This window comes from Typopeltis vanoorti, chromosome 4, assembly GCF_054136105.1.
Source record: "Typopeltis vanoorti isolate ZY-2024b chromosome 4, IOZ_Tvanoo_1.0, whole genome shotgun sequence".
NCBI lineage: Eukaryota > Metazoa > Arthropoda > Arachnida > Uropygi > Thelyphonidae > Typopeltis > Typopeltis vanoorti.
In genome coordinates, this window is record NC_143552.1 from 149,782,357 (window position 1) to 149,799,592 (window position 17,236).

The 17,236-nt window shown below is 36.0% G+C and overlaps 1 protein-coding gene across 1 annotated transcript in view; it reads right to left on the reverse strand.

The window, feature by feature from the left end:
* The window catches only part of ND-75 (NADH dehydrogenase (ubiquinone) 75 kDa subunit), a 282,357-nt gene that overhangs the window by 187,059 nt on the left and 78,062 nt on the right, over nt 1-17,236 (reverse strand). Inside the window, exon 6 of the mRNA XM_090391511.1 lies at nt 16,695-16,776. Within this exon, the coding sequence (XP_090247637.1) occupies nt 16,695-16,776 (82 nt within the window). The remainder of the gene's footprint in view (nt 1-16,694; nt 16,777-17,236) is intronic.

Genomic DNA, 17,236 nt, shown 5'->3' on the forward strand with positions numbered 1-17,236 from the left:
GGATGAGTTGAGTAAGCTTTTTAATTTTGCAGGAGGTTTAAAGGTGGCTTTTAAGGTTGTATTTCTGATTCCGTTTATTTATCTGATGTCCCTTTAATGTAAGGAATAGTTGTAGTTTTATTGTAGTCTAGTTTATCTTTGTTTTTTAGTATATTTAGTATATTTTAGTATATTTGATGTAGTTTCTAAATAATTAATTATTTTTTAAATTTTATTTGTATTTTATTTAATTTTTTCTATATATACATTTTCACTAGAGGTTATACCAGTAGAATAACCGTTGATCAAATCATTGTCTCTTTAGCATACTATGTGAAATGTAACTCAGCTTGTCCTGTATATTTGTATATACTCCAGATATTGACCTTAATATGAAGGTTGAAACGTCGGGAAATTAAAATAGTTATTTATAACACAGTTGTAAAGTCCATAATTTCAAAAATGAATGCTGATCAAAGTGTAACACTAAAAGAAAAGAAGGGTGAATGTTTCCTCCTGAATGCAGGGTTAAAAGTGATGTATATTTGTTGCAGCTTCTGATGGTTTCTGTATCTAATTTTGGTTTTCTGTTGATGTTTATAATTTCTGTTGGAACTTGTTGAGGGTCCCCCTGATAAACAAGAGGATGAAAAATTAATCATTCTCAGGAGGAGTTTGATTCAGTGTCAGAGCTCCCCACCCACCATGGAGTCACACAATGACATTAACCCTCTAGCAAGGAATGTCTGTGCTCAGGAGTGGGATGCCAATGTCAGGGCTACTCAGGATACTATAGTGGCACCACAGCGAGACTTGGGCCTTATGCCCAAACCGTGAAGAAGGAGACAATGCGACACCACCAACCTTTGCAGGCAAGCCTACATAGCAACTGATCCAGACCAGGCCATCCAGGACTGCTTGTCTTGCTGAAGCATCAGTCTTCAGTACAACTCATAAGTACCCATAATCCATTAAATCTGCTATATTTTGCAACTAAAAAACAGCCACGTGAAATTGCTATGCCTACCGTGTGAAGTAAAGATGGCGGCAACAAAGGCCAACAACGGAAGATTACCTCGAGTCCCGTCAGCGTAGCATTGCCGATCACCAACAAACCGAATGACATTATGAAGTGTTGCAGCTGTGAAACCGAAGTCAAAGAAAGGTATATTGTGTGAATTCTGTTGCAACTGGCTACATATTTCCTGTGCAAAAATAAATGAATCGGTGCACAAGCTTTTTACCGATCTAAACCAGCCCTACTTCTGTATGACGTGCCTCCCTTCCGTAAAACAAATACTAAACCTAGGCAAAAGAGTCGATAACCTCGGGCAACAGCTTAATACCGTGATCGATACCTTCTCCTCCAAAATCGGAAAGTTGGAAACCGCAAGTGCACCCGTGTCTGCTAACGAACTTCGTGAACTAATCATATCATCGTACACAAATTGCTCAAGGCCGAAAATAGGAAACTCAACGCTGTTATCCTGAACTTTCTGACGGAAAACGGTAAATCCTTAAAAGAAGACATTGGCAAACTTGCAGGAGAATGCAATTTCGATCCCAGAAATATCATCAAATGCCATCGTATCGGACCCATAAACAAAAGAAAGGATGGAACGAACTTTCCACATCTCGTGAAAGTGACCTGCAACTCACCAACAAACACAACCAAATTTATAACAGCGACAAACAACAAGCTAAAGGACACTTGCCCCAGTCGCGCATACGTGCTCGACCTGATTTAACCTTTGCCCAGAGAGAACAAAGACGTCAACTCCGAAGACAACTAGAAGGAAAACACCAAAATGGAGACAACAAACAATCCAAACTAGCAAAAAAAACCAAGTGATGCCACTAGCAACCACCAAGGACACCAATATGCAGGCACTGCATAGGAAGTGTGCAAGACCCTTGGGGTCAAATCCATGCCTCACAGAGCCTTGCATATCCACTTCACCAACATCCGTGGCCTCAACCCCAACCTTAATAGCATCCACTACCATCTACGGTCCACCAAACCCCACCTACGCTTTTTAACAGAAACTCAAATCTTACCTTCCCCCAGCACTATTCATCTCAATCTTCCTGATTATACACTATTTAACTCCTTTCAACCCAAGGGTGGCATCTGTGCATATATCTGCTCTGACATACCCTGCTAGATAGCAACTAACTTAGAATCGCCCGACTTCGACCTTCTTTGACTGAAGATACCACTCTCCCTCAGTCAAATTCATCTGCTGTCTCCATCGCTCTCCTAATACCACCAATCACTCTGAGCTTTTTCATTTCCTCTCCTTAAAAGTTGATTTTCTCTAGTCCCACTCTCCTAACAGCGAAATCATCCTCCTGAGTGATTTCAACGTTCATAACCCCAATTGGCTTTCCTCTTCCAGTCATACAGATCCTGCAGGCAGAGATGCGGAAACATTTGCAGTCACTAACGACTTCACGCAAATTGTTCAAAAACCAACCAGAATACTAGATAACCCAAACCACTCCCCAAATACCCTAGATCTCTTCCTTACTAATGACCCCTCCAAATATGCAGTGAATGTAGTGATCCCCCTGGGCAATTCTGACCACAACTTAATGCTCATCTCCTACCCCATGCAACAACGCTTACACAGTCACTCTCGCACAAGAGTAGTTTGGCATTATATGCCAAATGGGACAGTCTCCGAGACCATGCTTCATTCCCATGGCTAGACTATTGTTTCCGGTCTTCCAGTCCAAACATATGCACTGAACGCATCACCAAAGTGATCCTCACTGGCATGAAAACATATATTCCCCACACTACTCAGACCTACCGTTCTGCAAAAAATGTGCCAAATGAAAAATCAGGCATACCACAACTGGCTCAAATCAAGAACCCATCCTCATTCGATGCCTATACTGAAGCCCAAAACAAATGCAAGAAAATTATCAATACTTCCAAAACAGATTTTGAACGGGCCAAAAGCAGGAAGCTTGCAGCCTATCCAAATGGCAGCCGTGCCTTTTGGTCTCTTGCCAAGCCAATCAGCCGTAACTTTTGCCTTACACTATTTCCACCTCTATCATACCCAGATGGCTCAATAGCAACATCACCCATAGAAAAACCGAATCTCCTGGCATCACACTTTGCCTCCAATGCACACATAACTGACAATGGCAAATGCCCTCCAGTAATTTCAACTGCCCAACATACAATGCCCTCTGTATCCTTTTGCCAAAAAGACATCACAAACCCGTTGTCTAAATTAGACACAAAAAAGTCTCCTGGCCCTGACAGCATTCCTCCAATTATCCTGAAGGTCTGTGCATTGGAACTGACTCCTATCCTATGTCATCTATACACACTCTCTTACTCCACTGGTATATATCCCAAAACCTGGAAACTGGCCTATATCCAACCCATTAATAAAAAGGGTGACAAATCAATGCCATCCAACTACTGCCCTATCTCACTCACTTCAGTCCTATCTAAAGTAATGGAGAAAATCATCAACTCTCAACTCCTAATCTACCTTGAAGGTACTCGACTATTAAGCGACCACCAGTACAGATTCCGTCAAAGCCGTTCAACAGGAGATCTACTCTCATACATCACCCATCACTGGATAAACGCCATTGAGAAATTCAGTGAATCCCAAGTAGTTGCACTTGATATCCCCAAAGCCTTTGACTGAGTCTGGCACAAAGGCTTAATAAGCAAACTCCCATCATTTGGACTGCCTCAGGACTTCTGCAGATGGATTGCCAGCTTCCTGTCTAAACGCACACTATGTGTGATGGTAGATGGCTCACTATCCTCTCACCATCCAACTAATGCTGGGGTCCCACAAGGTTCAGTTCTCTCACCGAACCTCTTCCTTCTACATATCAATGACCTACTTCAGTTGACTGCTAACCCAATACACAGTTTTGCAGATGACAGCACATTACATTCCTCCCTTTCATTTGACAAACCCTACTCTACACAACTCACCTCAACCCACAGAACATCAACCACCACTGCTCTTAATTCCGACCTCCAAGCCATCTGCCAATGGGGCTCAGATAACCTCATCAACTTCAACGGCAGTAAAACCCAGTTCTGTCTTATTTCTCACAAAAAAGAACCTTTTTCGCCCAGCATTGTTTTCGATAACACTCAAATTCTCAGACAAGATGAAATTTCTCTTCTCGGAATTACCTTGACATCAAGCCTCTCCTGGCATAAACACATCACAACCATTGCATCCTCAGCTTCCAAAAAACTAGGTTTTTCTCTTTCACTCAAGATGCTACTTCACCTCTAAACAGCTGTTAACACTATACAAGTCACAAATCTGCCCAGCTCTCGAATACTGCTCTCACATCTGGAGTGGGGCTCCAAAAAAGCTCCCTCAAAATGCTTGACTCAATACAGAGGAGAGCAATTAGACTAATAAATGACCCATCCCTCACCAACTCACTCCCCCCCACTTTCACATAGACGCTTGGTCTCTGCAATCTGTATATTCTATAAATATTTCCATGGGAAATGTTCATCTGAAACAGCATCAATAACTCCCCCACCCTGTACTAAGTCCATTGGAACACGTACAGCTGTCACCCAACATCCTTTCACAGCACACCTCGAAACCCACAGAACAAGTTTCTTTTCCTCCTCATTCATCCCTGCTACTGCAGCACTGTGGAACAGTCTTCCCCCAGACGTATTTCCCAAGGAATACAACATACAGGCGTTCAAATCAAATGTAAACAAGTTTCTCCTTTCGCAACCCACCACCCATATACGGTACTAACGTACTATAGATTGACCAGCCAACCTCCTCTATATGGGCCCAACATAAAAAAAAAAAAATTAAAAAAATAAATAAACAATAGTGTGAAACTAGCAAGATTCCCCTTTCCGGATGTCCAAGAGTTGCACTGCATGGTAAACATGGGATTGGACCAAAGTGATGGTAGTCTGAAAGACAGAAGTAGAGCAAATGGGAGGTCCTCTCCACCATGAACAGGAGAGTAAGTCAGCAAAGTAATGGAACAATATCAGTAAGAATACAGAAGATTACCGTATTTACCTGAATATAACTCGTCCTTGAGTATGTCTCACACCCCTATTTTTACTTTATGAAAAAATAAATTAAAAAGCTTTGTATATACCTCCCACACAAAAAAAGTTTAAAACTTTAAGAAATAGATAGTGAATGTTGTTATGGCAGTTTCAGATATTTTGGAATTCAGTTGAAGAGAATCAGCATTTTAACTCAACAATCGTTGGCTTGCCTGAGTTGCGTGATATTTTGTTATTACCAGACCAGTCATATGCAAGATCAGAATTAGCGATACTGAATAGTAGATTCTTGGGAATTCGTACCCATTTTCGGTTTTTTTTAAATCATGGCAATCTTATAATTCTGAAATGATAAAAGTACAAAGCAATGATGAAACTTTTTGTTTTAATTTAATTACAGAAGCATAGTCAATTCAAACATATCGTGTAACATTCATAATTAAAATGTAAATGCCTTCATTTTATAAATAATGTGAGTAATTACAAATTATAATGAATACTGAAAATTTAATTATAAAAGTCAATTTAATTTTTTTCTGAAAAACTTTAGTTTTCGAAAATCCCCAGCAAGATTTTTTAACTTTAATTTTGGGGAAAAAAGTGCAAGTTATATTCAAGTAAATACGGTAATATCATGAAGAGGCAATATGTTCCAGAGATTATTGGGAAAAAACTTTGAAATTGAGGAAAGAGTACTGTATAAGAAATCAGAGTGATGCATGTGATATAAAAACTACAGATAAAGATACTGTAGATGTATAAAGTAATTACTTTGAAAGATTATTAAAAGAGATAAGCAGTGACAGAACTCTGATGGGAAATAGGCCATAAGAAACATGAAATTGAAATGTGAAAAGGTAACCAGAGTGTAGATGATATTCAACAGAAATACTCAAATATGAAGAATAAAGTTTAGAATGACTATCACTGCATAATTCAGGCATGGTCAGAAGGGTTCAATTTCTTAGTAGAAATTGAGTGTTCAAGTAAGATACGTGTAAAGTATGCTTGAGGAAAAAAAAAAAAAAAAAAGCTAAGAAAAAAAAAATTGTAGACAAAAAATAAGGAAAAACCAGATAGATTCAGTCAACATTAAGGATTGATAAGAAAAAAAAAAAAATCAAATTTTTGCTTTACTCCACTCTTATTCATCATCTTGTATATGGATCACATTCTGAAAGAAAGGGACATCAAACATGATATAAAAATTTTAAATATTAAACTTCCTCGACACCGCAAGGTAAAAGAGGGAAAAGGAAGATGAGATGAGAAATATTAAACTCAGCTCCTTTATGGATTTTACTTAATGAATTTTGCACAGGTTTTCAAAATTCATCAATAAAATTTAATAACTGTTTTAATATATATATATATATATAATATACATACATACAGTAAAACCCCGTTTTTACGTTCCCGCAATTTAAGTTTTCCTGCCATTTACGTCATTTTCCGTTGGTCCCTTCTTAAGGCCTATTTTTACAATATATTGTTTTCCCACCATTAACAACTTGATGTGGACGTTATTTCCCGTGATTTGCATTTTTTACTAGGGTGGCAATACTGATTTTCGAATTGATTTCTGCAGAAATCTACGCATTTCTGTTCCCAGATGGCATTGCTATCGGTTTCTGCCATGACGGTGACCTGCACGCTTGCACCAGTAATGTAGTGATGAGCGATACTGTGATTTTTCAAACACAGTACGAATTGATATTGCAGAATTTCTGTTACGTAATTTAGCATGTGAAAGTTGCTTTCAAGTTGCGGTGGTGGATTATCCATGTTAGTAACATGGAGAAAAAAGACAGAAAATGTATTTCGGTAGAAGAAAAGATGGCAATTCTGCAACGTGTAGATTGGCATGCCGGAACACGTATGCATTTAGCAAAAGATCTTGGACTCTCCGTGTCCACTTTGAACACGATAGTAAAAAACAGGTCAAGCATTGAACTCAATGCAAATCAATCTGGCGCTATGTCAAAAAAAAAAAAAAAAAAAAAAAAAAAAAAAAGCAAAACCAATCAACAATTAAAGATTTTTTTAAATAGATAAATGTAAGTAATTGTAAATTCATTTATTTTCATTTATAAAATTTTGTAATCGAATATGTAGACTCATATACTAGCAGCAAGTCATCTTTAAGCCTTTTTTTAATGTTTTTTTACATTTCCTGCTATTTACACTTTTTTCCATCAGTCCCCTGAAAAGTGTAAAAAAGGGGTTTTACAGTATATAGAGAAAGTTTTTTACCTTGGGTATAACATACATAAATTAAAGATGCCAACCCATTTTAAATATAAACCTGGTTTTAATCCATTTCCCAAGTAAGCAAACAGAAAAGTAAGTCAAGTTTGTGCCAGTAGTGCAAGTCTTAGGCAACTCGTGGTAAAGGTGGAATAAGCTCTGATCACTATTCTTGGTATTTACCCTTAATGCAAGGCACGTCTCCTTGAGGAGATGTATGATGCTATGCATTAAAGGCAAGGGGCCACTACCCATTTCGACCTTTATTGAGGTCTCATCAGTGGGAGCCAGGCTTAGAAATACCAAGGTTTAAGTAATACAGAGCTTATAAATATTTTACCAAAACAAGTTACCATAAGGTGCTTTGACCTTATTAAAAAAAATCTCAGGATGAGATTTTTCTCCTCATTTTTTCAGGATGAGCTTTTTCGATGGTAATAGTTCATATTTAAAATAGCTTGGTATCTTTAATTTAATGTATATTATACCCAAGGTAAAAAACTTTCTACATCTATCTCTCATCCTGAGATTTTTATTTAATAAGGTCAATGCACCTTATGGAAACTTGTTTTGGTAAAATATTTATAAGCTCTGTATTACTTAAACCTTGGTATTTCTAAGCCTGGCTCCAACGGATGAGACCTCAATAAAGGTCGAAACTGGTCTGGGTAGTGGCCCCTTGCCTTTAATGCATAGCATCATATATCTCCTCAAGGAGATGTGCTTTACATTAAGGGTAAATACCAAGAATAGTGATCAGAGCTTATTCCACCTTTACTACGAGTTGCCTAAAACTTGCACTACGTGCGGGTCCCCAGACTTGCAATACTAGCAGGCGCAAACTTGACTTACTTGTCTGTTTGCTTACTTGGGAAATGCATTAAAACCAGGTTTATATTTAAAATAGTTTGGTATTTTACTTGGGAAATGGATTAAAACCAGGTTTATATTTAAAATAGTTTGGTATTTTACTTGGGAAATGGATTAAAACCAGGTTTATATTTAAAATAGCTCGGTATCTTTAATTTAATATATATATATATATATGTGTGTGTGTGTGTTAAAGATGCCAAGTTATTTTAAACCTGGTTTTACTCCATTTTCCCAAGTGAGCAAACAGACAAATAAGTCAAGTTTGCGCTTGCATGAATTACAAGTCTAGGTGACCAGTAGAGTAGTATAAGTCTAGGCAACTCGTGGTAAAGGTGGATTAAGGTCTGATCACTATTCTTAATATTTACCCTTAATGCAAAGCCCATCTCCATGAGATGAGCTTTGCATTATAATAACTTACCATCTTTAACATATATTATACCATACGTAAAAAATTCATCATCAATTTCCTGCCATGTACCCTCAAGGAGTGTATAGGATATGATAGAACTACATGAAAAATTTACATCATTACTAACTTCCTATCTACAATTTTTATACATATCAGTCTGTTTCTTGTCAAGACTGCAACATTATTAGATCTTATATTTCTATCGTCTAAGGCACTTTGTACCGTATCAATCCACCTATATCTTGGTCTTCCTATGGGTCGTTTTTCTGCCAACTTGGCAGAGAACACTTGTTTTGCTAATCTTTCCTAACCCATTCTGTTTAAGTGACCATACCACCTGAGATTAGCTCTGCTAAAGCATTCCTGGATGCTGACAATGTCAAGTTCTTTCCTAATATTCTCGTTTATAATATGATATTGCCATTGATGCCATTGATGCCATCTGTTCACGCCTCTAATCTTTCTCAGGACTCTCATATCTGCGGCCTCTAGTGTTTGCTCAAGTGTTTTACTTCTGACTCAGCTCTCAGATCCCTAAGTTAAAACTGATTTTAACACAGTTTTGTATACAGCTAATTTAGTGTTCCGACTAATTTCTCTCTTATTCCATATGAATTTATTCGATTGATTTCCTACCATACCAGCTTCGTTGATTCTGTTGTCTATTTCTATATTTAATTTACTATCTTCAGTAAAAATCGTGCCTAAATAGCTGAAATGTTTTACTTGTTCCACAGGTTCTCCATTCACAACACAGTTGACATTTTCAATGATTCTGCCTATTTTCATTGTCTTTGTCTTTTTATTGCTGACCTTCATACCATATCTATTAAAACAGCTATTCAATTTAGTCATAGAATCTTGCAGACTTGTAGCGGATTTATTTAGAAGTATAATATCGTCCGCATAAAGCAAAGAGCTGACATTAACGTCTCCAATTTTGATATCATGTTTAATACCACTTTCCTTCATAATGTGATCCATATAGATAATGAATAACAGAGGGGATAATGTACATCCTTGTCACACACCAGATTTAACATTAAACCATCTTCCTGTACTTCCTTCAATTCTAACTGCTGACTTAGAACTCAAATAAAGACAAAGTATTGATTGATATGATGCCCCATTGACACCATATAACTGTAGCGTATTGAACAGCTTCTCTCTTGGTACTTTGTCATTTGCCTTTTCCAAATCGACAAAACTTAAATACAGATCTTTGTTATATTCCCATGATTTCTCCACTATTTGTTGTAAAGTGAAGTTCTGATCCTTACAGCCTCTATCTGACCTGAATCCAGCTTGTTCTTCACCAAGCTTTTCTTCCACAATTCTTCTCAACCGTTTCTCACGTATACTTGCACAGAACTTGCCAGGAACACTCAGTAGGGACATACCTCTGTAATTCTCACATTCAGTTTTATTTCCCTTTTTATATATGGGTACTATGAGAGCTCTACTCCAATCATCGGGAATTCATCCCTCTGTCCAGGCTTTCTGAACTATGCAGTGCAGCCACTGCAAGACTCTTATACCACCATACTTCAGCATTTCTGGTCGAATATCATCTACTCTTGCTGCCTTTCCACATTTCAAGCTTTGATGGCTTTTTCTACTTCAAGTATGGATATGTATTCCTGACTGTACTTTCAAAAGTGATGGAGAATGTTATCAACAACTAGCTTCTTCATTACATGGAGACTCATCGATTAATTAGTGATCACCAATATGGTAATCACTAATTAACTAATATAGTCACGTTATCATAGCCACCTTGTTTCAGCTCTGTACCTTTTCTATAGGTAGTTTCCACATTTCAAGCCTTTGATGGCTTTTTCTACTTCAAATATGGATATGTATTCCTGACTGCATGCCTGGTCAGTGTTTTTTTATCACTGTGCTGTCATCACTGCTTGTTTCATTTAGCAGTCTTTCAAAGTAATTACTCCATACTTCAAGGATATCTTTTTCTCCCGTTTTCATCTCACCTTTATCATCTCTAATTCCTTTTACAGCACTCTTTCCTCCATTTCTAAGCTGCTTCAACAACCTCCAGAATATTTTGCCACCTTCTTGATATTTATTTTCTATGTTCTTGCCTAAGTCCTCCCATGACTTTTGTTTAGCTATTTTTACACAGTGTTTAGCTTTCTTACATTTGTCTCTGTATTTTCTAAGAGCACAAGCTGACTTATTTGTCAGGAACTTTTGATATGCTTTCTTCTTTTCCTGCACTGCCTCTTTAACTTCCTGTGTTCACCATGGAGTTCTAATTTTTCTATCCTTGCAGACAACTTCACCACATGCCTCTCTAGCTGAATCAATAAGGGTTTTCTTCAAGGCTTGCCACTGAATCTCCAAGGTTTGGTTCCTGTTCTCAAACTCTTTCATTTTTCCTTCAATAATCTTTGTGTGTTTTAGTCTACAGTTCACATCTGAGAGCTCTCAACTTTTATTCACTTTAAAACTTTCTTACATGTCATTCTTTTCAATATGAAATTCAATTTTATCCTGCTCAAGATTAAATAGTGATCACTTCCAATTTCAAATACTCTGTACACTTTGGCGTCCTGCAGCAGAGAGAAAACATCACTATCAACAATAACACAGTCAATGAGACTTTTCTTATTCCTTGCCTCTTCTTTCCATGTGAATTTGTGCACTTTTTTATGTTGGAACATGGTGTTAATAATAACCAGTCCATATCCTGAACAGAAATCCAACAGATATTTGCCATTATTATTAGCTTTGCTCTTTTCTCCAAATTTTCCCAAAACATTTTTGTATGTCAGAGAATCACTTCCTACTCTGCTAATTAGATCCCCAACAAGGACCAACTTTTCCATTTTCATTGTGTCAGTAGCTTTCTCTAGAGCCTCAAAAAATTCCTCCACTTCTACCTTAGTAGAACCTTCTGTGGGACCATAGACACAAATAAGTCTCATTGTCCAGTTCCCCATTCTCATATTTGCCCACTTTACTTGAGACTAACTGCCATTCAAGAAGATTAGGCTCGTATTTTGTGTTGAATACCATGGCTACTCCTTCTTTTCTTTGATTGTCATTGCCTGAATATAACATTTTGCATTTATTGCTCAGAAAGATCTCAACAGTTTTTGTCTTTTTTGTTTCAGTCATTCCTATTATGTCGATCTGGTACTTATCTAATTTCTCAGCTCGCTCCATTTCTTTGCTATTCAGACTTCTTATGTTGATAGTACCAATCTTTAACTCTGGTGATGTTGAGTTGGAGGTGTGTTTTCAGATGTGTTCCAGTAGCTGACTTTCGCTGTTCGCCCTGATTCCCTGGCAAAAACAACGGGGGCTTGTTTAACCAGGAGACGCCTGGTTAAACAAGGCTAAATCCCAAATTGCCAGCCCATCCTCTGTTTGTTCAGTATCCAGGTAGATACCCAACAGGGTGCACCACGAGAAGGTGAGGATTGGACATTAGGTCAGAAGCCCTGGTCGGTTCTCTGCATTCCTTTAAAGGCTGTGTGGAGGTCTCCTCTCAGTTATACAGCTTTGACCCTTAAGCACCCTAGGCAAAAAACCTTCTACATATATATATATATATATATATATAATTGAAAAAAATAGAAAAAAAATGTGCATATAACTTATTGTGGGTGGGGAGCAACACAAAAAGTACTTGTGGTTTTGCTACTGACTGATGACCAGTGAAGCTATTAAACCTAATGGTACTTAATAGTTAAGATCACTCACAGAAACAGTTTTTCATTTAGAGGCAACAACATTGCTCGAATTAAAATACCTGCATACGATTTTTTACACTGTGTACATGAACCAAAGTTATGTTTGCTTTCATGATATGCAGCTACTGTGCAGTCATTCAAGCAGTTACAAGTCATGGGGATTACAGATTTTGCTATAGTGTGATATGAAGCAAACAGCTGATGGACATGAGATAAAAAAGTTACAGAGAGAGAGAAACATATTGTAGGGGGAAAAATGGATATAGATGAAAGGAAGGTGTTGTAAATAATTACCTTCAAGAAATAAAGAAAATAAATAAATGTAAGAAATGTAGATACATTACGTTCTCAGCTTGAGAAATTAATGTAGCTTCAGTATAGTGAATTTTGTTTTGTGACTGAAGATTGGAACAAAATCCACACAATGTGTTTATGGAATTGAAGAAAAGCAGAAAAGTGATGTGCTGGCTATATTAATTTGTTATGACATCTAATCAGGGGACTCTATCCATCTTAAGGGACAGATGAGTTGAAGAAGAAGACTATCCACATTTATATCGAAAATTTAATGTCTAATTAATTAATATTCATATTTTTCCCATTCTATGTTTGTAACCTATATTTTTATCCCATCATACATTTCAATTTTCCCATACTACTGTGTTTTCGCATTTATACTGATTTTTAGTCCTAAGTTCAGGAGAGAAAAATCCTTTCGGTAATTTACAAGATTGTACGAAATGATCACCTTTTTTTCTTTCAAGGATGTTCAGGCACGTTTCCATATATTAATCTCTTTTACAATATAAAATTTATTAAATAAAACTTGACATTTAGTAGACTGATTAGACTTGTGGGATAGTAAATTGGAATTGCTCTATATCAGCCATGCTAACCAAATATTATCAGAAATATTTTACTTTTGTAAAAGTGAGTGGTGACTGACCTCTAGCTAATTACTGGAAAAGTGTTCTATAACAACACAGTATTATTCATCAGTAACAGTAATTTTCTGAAGATGAACCTCATAAGCTAAATATCAAAATGCTCAAACAACAAATGAATTTCTAACTTATATATTATTATCATCATATTCCTAACATATATATCCTTGGAGGGGGGGATAACAGGATATTATGATAGTACTACATGAAAAATTTACATAATTAGTAACTTTCAATCAACAATTCTTCTCCAAATTAATCTGTTCTGTCAAGTCTCCAATATTATCAGATCTTATATTTCTGTCACCTGAGGCACTTCTTACTGTAAAAATTCACCTAAATCTGGATCTTCCTCTGGGTCTTTTTCCAGCCATCCTAGCAAAGGACATTTGTTTTGCTAACCTTTCCTCCCCATTCTGTTTAAGTGACCATACTACATGAGATTAACTTAGTTAACACATTCCTGAATGATAACAAGGTTAAAGTTCTTTCCTAATATCCTAATAATATGATACTGCCATAGATGATCTGTTCATACTACCCCTAATCTTCCTCTAACCTCTCATATTTGTGGTCTGCAGAATTTGATCAAGTGTTTTATTTGTAACCCATTTCGCAGTTCCATAAGATAAAACTTATTCGAACACCATCTTGTATCCAATTAAGTTTAGTGTTTTAAATAATTTCTCTCATATCCCATATAAATTTATTCAGTTGACTTCCTACAATATCAGCATAATTCTGTTGCCTATTTCCATATCTATTTTACCATCTTTACTCAAGATTGAGTCTATATAGCTGAAATGTTTCACTTATCGAATGTATGCTTTGATATTTTTGATGTTTCTACTTATTTACATTGTCTATGTCTTTTTATTGCTGATTTTCAAACCATATTTATTAAAGCAGTTACTTGGCTTAGCTCCTACAGACTAGTACTGGATTAATTTAGAAGAATAACATCATCTGCATAAAGAGATGAGATTAACATCTCCACTTCTGATATCACTATTAACATCACTTCCCTAACATAATGTGATCCGTGGAGATGGTGAATAACAGTGGAGATAATATACACCCTTGTCTCAAACCTGATTTTACATCAAACCACCTTGCTGCACCTACTTCAGTTCTAAATGCTGAGAGATGTCGAATATAGACCATGTAATGCTTGATATAATGTCCCATTTACACTATATGACTGTAGCATTTTGAACAGCTTTGTATTTTCTCTTGCCATCCTACCATATGACTTTTCAAGATCTACAAAACTGAAGTACAAATCCTTCCTATATTTTCATAATTTCTCAACTAAATGTCTTAAAGCAAAAATATGATTCTGACAATCTCTATTTGGCATAAACCCAGCTTGTTCTTCTCCAAGCTTCCCTTCCACAATGTTTTAGTCTTTTCTCAAGTATATTTATTGCATACGACAATAAATATTACTGGTAATATTCACAATAGGGACATACCTCTGTAATTCTCACATTCAGTTTTATTTCCATTTTTACAAATGGGTAATAAGAGAGTTACTCCAGTCATGTGGAATTTGATCCTCTGACAAGGCCTTCTCAATTACGCAGCATAGCCGCTGTAAAACTTTTTTATCTCCATATTTGAGAATTTCTGGGAATATCATCTACACCAACTAATTTTCCACCTTTCAGGTTTTTTATAGCTTTTTCTACTTCAAGTATTGATATGTATTCCTGACTGCATTATACTGCATGTTTCCTACTATTATACTGTCACTATTTACTTCATTTAGCAACCTTTCAAAGTACATTGAAATTGTTGGTACCTAGATGTCATCATTATCTTCAATTTTCATGACACCTTTATCATCTCTGATTCCTTTTACAGTACTCTTTTCTCCATTTCTAAGCTTTTTAATAGCCTCCAGAATACTATGCCACCTTCAACATATTTGTTTTCTATATTCTTACTATAATCTTCCCATGACTTTTGTTTAGTTAGTTTTACACAGTGCTTTGCATTCTTTCATTTTTCTCTGTATTGTCTAAAAGTACAAGCTAGCATACCTGGTAGGAACTTCCGAAGTTATCTTCTTTTCCTTGACTGCCTCTTTAACTTCCTGTTTCCATCACGAAGTTCTAATTTTTCTGTCTTTCCAGACAACCTCACCATATGCCTCACTAGCTGAATCAATCAATGTTTTCTTCATGGTTCAACAATGAATCACCAATGCTTGGTTCTTGTTTTAAAACTTTTTCCATTTTTCTTGAATAATGTTTGAGTACAGTTCACCTCTGAAAGCTGTTCAACTTTGATTCATTTTAAAACTTTCGTATACACTCCCCTTTTCAATAAGAAATTCAATTTTATCCTGCTCAAATATCACTTCCAATTTCAAACCCTCTGTATAACATACTGTATATTATATTAGATATATCCAGGTAAATATCTAATGAAGAAGTAAGAAATAAGAAAGTCTCAATGAGACTTTCTTATTTCTTACTTCTTCTCTCCATGTGAATTTGCACATGTATTTACATTGAAACATGGTGTTAGTAATAATCAGTCCATGTGCTGAATAGAAATCCATTAGTCACTCACCATTATTAGATTTGCTCATTTCTCCAAACTGTTCTCCTAAAATTTCTACAAATAGAAATGTTTTACTTATCTGGTAATCATTTCCTCCTCTGCTGTTTAGATCTCCAACAAGTACTAACATTTCCTTTTTTGTTGTCAGGTGCCCTAACTAATGGCCTGAAAAATTCCTTCACTGATTAGAACTTTCTGTGGGATCTTAGGTACAAATAAGTTTCACTGTCTGGTTTCACATTCTGATATTTGCCACATCACTCCACTTGATATTGCCTACCATTCAAGAAGATTATCCTTATATTTTGTTTGTAATACTATAGATACTCGTTTTTTTCCTGATCATTGTCTGAATATAATATTTTATATCTGTTGCTTAGAAAGATCTCACCTGTTTTTGTCTTCCTTGTTATGGTAACACCTATTATGTCGATCTCATACTTATTCAATTCTTCTGCTAGTTCCATTTCTTTTCCACTGATGCTTCTTATGTTTTTGGTACCAATCTTGAACTAAGGGATCCCAGCTGGCATGAAATTCAGTCATGTCATACCATCATTTTGCATTATGATTTCAGCCAATAAGAACAATTTGGCAATCTCAAATTGCCAACCTATTCTCATCTGTTCAGTTTCAGGTAAATATCTAATGGAGTGCCTGCAAGCAGGTCAGAAGCCATGGAGATAACTGGGAAGAGACCTCCACTTCGTGGAGGTCTCTTCTCAGTTATCTAGCTTTGACCCTTAAGAACCCTTTATGTATAATATATATATATATATATATATATATATATATATATACACTTAAGCATTATACATGTGTGTGTGTAAAATACACACACACATTATATCATTAAATGAATACTACTACAAATGTAAAAATGAAATAAATAAAATTACCTGAAGGTCACATTCTCCACCTTGGTCACAAATTGGACAATCTAATGGATGGTTAATTAAAAGAAATTCCATTACTCCCTCCCTAGAAACAGAGATACGCATATAAATTTACATTCATAAAATGAATGTTTAACCATTTATATTTAATAAATGGGAAAGAATTTTATTACACTTTATTTTTCGAAACAGAATATAGTGGAATCTTACCATAGCAAACTTGTGGGCACCAAATCATTTGATCTAGTTTAAGGGCTGTTATTAATGAACTTCCTTTAGTTTAGTACTAATGCTATGGAGAACTTTAATCATGACATTTTTAATAGTAGGTTATAGTGATAAGTTCACAGTAGTTATGTTAGCTATCAAGACAATTAACAGTAAAATTATAATCAAATGAAAAATAATGAGTCATCATCCAAGGAACAAAACCACATAACTGAGAGAAAACCTATAAATAGCATTTTAAGGAATATGGAAAACCAACTAGGGATTCTAGTCTAATGCTTATGTCTCACCATTTCATAACACTCTTGTTAGTATCC